The sequence below is a fragment of the Pongo abelii genome, chromosome 1 (assembly GCF_028885655.2).
Source record: "Pongo abelii isolate AG06213 chromosome 1, NHGRI_mPonAbe1-v2.0_pri, whole genome shotgun sequence".
NCBI lineage: Eukaryota > Metazoa > Chordata > Mammalia > Primates > Hominidae > Pongo > Pongo abelii.
This window is the reverse complement of record NC_071985.2, coordinates 98,213,296-98,218,904: the sequence shown is the minus strand read 5'-3', so window position 1 is coordinate 98,218,904 and position 5,609 is coordinate 98,213,296. Positions and strand designations below refer to the sequence as shown.

General features: G+C 47.4%; 1 protein-coding gene across 1 annotated transcript; it reads right to left on the bottom strand.

The window, feature by feature from the left end:
- Positions 1 to 1,698: 1,698 nt before the first annotated feature.
- CRNN (cornulin) lies at positions 1,699 to 4,695 on the bottom strand. Its single transcript, XM_002810201.2, has 2 exons — positions 4,558 to 4,695; positions 1,699 to 3,399 (listed from the first exon to the last, which is right to left on the bottom strand). Exons 1-2 carry the CDS (start codon positions 4,693 to 4,695, stop codon positions 2,050 to 2,052), a joined length of 1,488 nt encoding a protein of 495 aa, XP_002810247.1. The 3' UTR covers positions 1,699 to 2,049.
- Between the last annotated feature and the right edge of the window lie 914 nt (positions 4,696 to 5,609).

Below are 5,609 nucleotides of genomic sequence, written 5' to 3'. Positions count from 1 at the left end.
ATGCTTATAAGCCAGCGTGAATCAATATAAAATCAATTTGTCCTCAGAAGAACAACCTTGCCTTTCACACATTTACCCTTTACTACTCTGGCTCCAGCTCTAGGTTTTTGCTTGGTGTATTAGTTTTCTATCACTACTGTAACAGTTTACCATAAATTTAATGCCTTAAAATGACAAAAATTTTATTCTCTTACAGCCCTGAAGGTCAGGAGTCTAAAATTGAGGTGGCAGAAGGGCTATGTTACTTCTGAAGGCCATAGAGGAAAATGTCTTGCATTTCCAGATTCTATTCTCCACACTCTTTGGCTCATAGCACACGGCTACAGCCACTGGTTTCATCACCACACTTCCTTTTACTGACTTTGATCCTCCTGTCTCACTCTTGTAAGGAACCTTGTGATTATATTGGACTCACCCAGATAATCCAGAATAACTCCCTACCATCTCAAGATTCCTAACTTAATCACATCTGTGAAGTCCCTTTTTGCCATATAAAGTGACATATTCACAGGTTTCTGAGATTAAGTCCCGGACGTCTTTGGAGGTTGTTATTTAGCCTACGTGTTGTTTTTGTTTGGTTGTTGTTTATTCCACATTTTGTTTTTTCCTTAGCGATTTCCCTTACTTCCTGTAAACCAATAACACAGTGAAAATGTGCTTTTCACAGTGAAAAAAATGCTTTACACAGGATCTAGGTATTTTGTCTTGGGAAATCTTTCAGATTATCTAGTCTTCTGTACTGACAAAAGCACAAGACCCCCAAGAAATTTCTAAACAATATTAATTGGCTTCAAACCTTAGAACCAGCATCTGTAGGGTTAGGTTTATACATTTTTTTTTTTTTGAGATGGAGTCTTGCTCTGTTGCCCAGGCTGGAGTGCAGTGGCACAATCTTGGCTCACTACAACCTCTGCCTCCTGGGTTCAAGCGATTCTCCTGCCTCAGCCTCCTGAGTAACTGGGATTACAGGCATGTGCCACCATGCCTGGCTAATTTTTGTATTTTTAGTAGAGATGGGGTTTCACCTTGTTGGCCAGGCTGGTCTTGAACTCCTGGCCTCATGTGATCCACCCACCTAGGCCTCCCAAAGTGCAGGGATTACATGCGTGAGCCACCGCGCCCGTCCCTATAAATCTTTATTTTAAAAACTGTTCTTCTGGTCACTCTTATAATAAACCAGAATTGATAGTCTCTACCCCATAACATGGTTTATATCTGGTAGGTGAGACATCATGAGAGGTCAGAGCTGACACTGATGGGGAGGTAGGAAGGGAAGCACAAAATTCTGGCCCCTGGCTCAGTACCTGGTAACACAAGCTTTCTTGCTCTTTCCCTACACAGCCACTGGGGGCCTTCTTCCATTTCTTGGTAATCTTAAATCAGCTTTCCTGTGTGACCTTACAGGTGAATAGAGGTTTAACACTATAGAATTAGAGGTAGTGAAAGACCAAGAGGAATTTTGCCTATCTAAATACTAATTGTCCTTTCAGGGCCATCATAAAGAAAGTGCCTTTTGTATGAAACTTTGCTGGTCCATCTCTGCCAAGTATTAAGTATGATATGTAGCAGGAATCTCATATAATATTTTCTCAACTAGTTGCTCTTCAAAGGTAGGGGCTATGCCCAGTTCATCATCTCATAACTCTACAGCCTTTGGCCTGTAATATCAATAGAAGGTGGTTGAATGAGACACAGAGGCCAGTTGCTTAAGGTTTTATTGATGCATTAGGGTAGATGGGGCAATAGAGAGATGTCAGAGATCAAAATAGTCCTGAAACCCCCCACAAGATGAGGACAATTCAGTACAAAGGGTTGACTTGCTCTGCATCTTCCTGCTCCTGAGAGGGTCTGCACCGCAAAGCAGGTAAGAGAGAAGAGTTTAGGATAGAAAGCTCCTCGCAGAAATGATCTCATTGAGAAAGACCTAAAAGGGAAGCTGCATAATAAAGAGCTGATGTCCAGGGATGCGCCCACTGGATTGGCCATGCAGGACAAGCCAACCTCTCTTCAGCTGTCTTCTTCCAGTACTGGACATTGGAGTCGGGAAAGTCACGGCTTGTTGCTTCTCAAGTAGGAATACAGCTCCCTAGCTGTGATGCCTCGCTTCTCTTCTGGCTGGGCTGCATCCTGGCCCTGTGCTGAGGAAACACTGGTATGCAAGTTGCCCTGGTCCAGCCTGAGGATCCCTGTCTCCCTTGAGTGGTCATCAACCCATTCCTCACCAACCACTGTGGGCTGTCTGTCTCCCTGCCCTTCTGTCACACAGCGCCTTGGATGAGTGCTGCTCCACTCCTGCCTTCCTGACTCAGTGCTTGCCCCAGTCTGGGCCTGTCCTCCCGTTACTGTCTCTCCTGCCTCAGGGTTGCTCACTTGTGTCCATTTTTGACCACTGCCTGGCTGCATCTGGGTCTGTCCCTGTTCTCTAGCCCCTCCGTGGCTTACAGTTTGGCTTCTGTCCTGCTTCACAGTCTGGGTGTGTGACCCTGCCTGTGTCTGAGTGTGTCCTCCTGTCACAGCCTGGCTGGTCTGGCTGCTGCCTTGACCGTGGATCTCAGTCCCTCTGTTCTGGCCATTGGTGGACTTCTGTGTCTGGGTGCTGGTGCTTCCTCTCTGGTGGCTGCTGTCCTGCTCCACGGTCTGGGTGGGTGTCTGGGTGTGTGTCCCTGCCTGTATCTGAGCATGTCCTCCTGTCACAGCCTGGCTGGTCTGGCTCCTGCCTTGACTGTGGATCTCAGTCCCTCTGTTCTGGTCATTGGGGACCTCCTGTGTCTGTGTGCTGGTTCTTCCTGTCTGGTGGCTGCTGTCCTGCTCCACAGTCTGGGTGGCACCTGCCTGGGTCTGAGTTCCAGATCCAATCACAGTCTCATCTGTCTGGTGTGCTCTGTCCTGTTCCCTGGTCTGTGGCTGTCTCTCTGGACTCATCTCTGTTGTCTGATTCCTCTTGCCTTCTCCAGCTTTCTGGGTCTGCTCTGTCTGCCCAGAGAGTTGTATCTGCAGGCTTGTTCTTTCCTGGCTCTGGGACTCAGCTTGCCTGTCATAGCTGCTGATCCACGGAGAGCCAGTGGCCTGACCCTGGGTCTGAGCCCCAGGCCTGTTCTGCCCTCTGGAACCCTGCTGGCTCTGTCTGTGGCTGCTCCCCTCATAATGCTGCCCTTTCCCCGCCCTTCCCACTTCAGTGCCACTTCTCTGTCCTTCGCCCAGCTCCTGTGAGGCCCCAGAGTGGAGGCTTCCAGACTCTTGAGAGCCGCAGGCTCCCTCAGGACTCTCGCTCAGTGTCTTGAAACAGGCCTGGGCAACTTTAAACACCAAGACCAGGAATTCCTTGAATTCCACAGTCCCTGTGTGGTCTTCATCCAGCAGATGCAGGACCTCATCCACAGTTTCTGGATCGTGGGGTTTCTGAGGAGAAGATGAGGTGGAGTCAGCATCCCTCCCCTGAGGAGGACATGGGCAGGCCCCTTCCACTCTGCTGCCAGCTTCCCCTGCCTCAGACCCCACACTCCACACACATACGGCTAGAGCAGCAGCAAGACTTAATTGTCTTTATTTTTTTTTTTTAGTCCTGTCTGTCTCCCTGAAGTGTAGAGAGCATTTTTTGTTTGGTAGCCTCTGTTTGGCACAATTTCTGGGCTACAGGAAAATTAGATAAAGATTTATTGAAGAGTTAATAAATTATTGAATTCACAATGCAACTGTTTGGGCTCTCAGGTTGACTGTCTGGGCTGCCCTTGGCACCTTGCCCCTGGCACTGAGGCCTTAGTCTCTTTAGCAGGCCCAGCACAAAGAGCAGCAGGTTGGGAATATAGCCCCCTATGGGAATTCTGTGTGCTCCTCATTGAGGCCCAGATGTTTTCCCATGATAAAGAGGGAGGGATGCAGTGGGCCTGCAGCGCTGCCCTGAGCATGTGGATGCAGCACCCTTCTGTGCCCATACATCCTTGTCCCTAAGGCCATCATCATCCCGGTTGCTTTAGATGCAAACCAAAGACAGGAAAGTGCATCAAGGCCTTGGTTCTGGTTTGCCAGGTGGGGTGGGGTGAGGCTCCAAAGTCTCCCCCTAGCTATTAACAACCTGCTCTTCAAAATTTCATTTCTGATGTGATCAGTCTGCTAATATTTTTGAGTAACTGCTTTGTGCAAGCCCAGAGCTATGCTTCTAATGAATGTCTATGAATGGATGATTACATTTCAGATAGACGTGGGAAATATTTACTGTATCAAATTTAAGAGGCAGCAGAAAGCAGCAATTATTTTCATTCTGAAACATTCCAAAGCTCTGCTTCTCACTGAGTTGTCCTTTTAGAGCCCTTTTACCTTGTCTTTAAGTTAGAATTAATTAAAACCAAGGTTTTAATCTAAAGAGCCAGGACTTGCCAACTCCCATGACCATCTCTGGTTCTTTCACCTTCTTTTTTTCTGCCTGCACAGCTGCCATCTGTCCTGGCAGGCCTAGGTTTAGCTGCTGCCTCCTCAAATCCCCCAGGCAAGGCCTTTGCAGGCAAACAAGGTTTCACTCTCCTGTTATGTCCCCTCTCCACCCGGCTCAGCACACCGTACCACAATCACATCGGCAAACTCTTGCTCCAAGAGTCTTTTCAGCTCCCCTCGGGTGAGCGCTGTGCAGTTGCCCTCCGTCCTTGCGTAGCGCCTGAAGGCCTCGATGATCCCATTAATGTTTCGCAGTAACTGAGGCATCTTTGAAGTCAACCTGGAAAAGATGAAAAGTCCCCTTGGAGACTCCATAATCAACCTCAGCTGTTTCCTTTACAGCACGTCTGCTGCTAGGTCTTTCCTTGCATGTTCAGCTCTGTTTTTAGTCTTCCTTTGTCCTTTCCTACATAATGCATCTTATGTATGGGAAGGAGGAGCACAAAGTTTGGAGGCAGGTTCCTGAGTCAGGATTAAATGCTGGCCCCGCCACCTAAGTACGGTGTGAGCTGGGACAAGTTGCTTTGCCTCTCCATGCCTCAGTTTACTCATTGTAAATGAAGGTGATATTAGTACTATAGGATTATTGTGAAGATTTAAAGACATAATTCATAAAAAGCACTTGGCAGATGCCTGGCTTATATTAAGTGCTCCTTATTAAATATAATTGTTATGCTATTATACACATATACACACATATAATTTTTGTACAGCTATATAATCACTTTCCTGTACATCATCTCTTCTAATCCTTATTATTTCCACTTTTTTTTATAGGTGAGGAAACAGGCTCAGAGAAGTTAGGCCACACAATTTTTAAGGAGCCAAGAAATCCTAGAATCCATCTCTCCTTAACCCAAATGCAATGGGCTTTCTAGAGTGTACCCTGTGGACAGGATTTATTTGCTTATCACAAGGGTGTTAGGGTCCCATTGGGAACACCAAGAGGAAGTAAATACATGTGTGAGTCAACCCCTGTCTTGGATGGGAGCCAAGCAGAAATTCCAGGGACACAGCCCTCCTTTCTTGTTTTTTTTGTGGGAAAGTGGCAAGAAACTGGGCTACCACCTGCTGGGAATGCTCAGGAGGGGGGAAGCTTCTTTGGGTGGGAGGCCTTCCAGTTCTGAGGGTCCAAGTTTCTCTGCATGTCACCTCTGTCCACAGCCCTGGGACTTATCAGA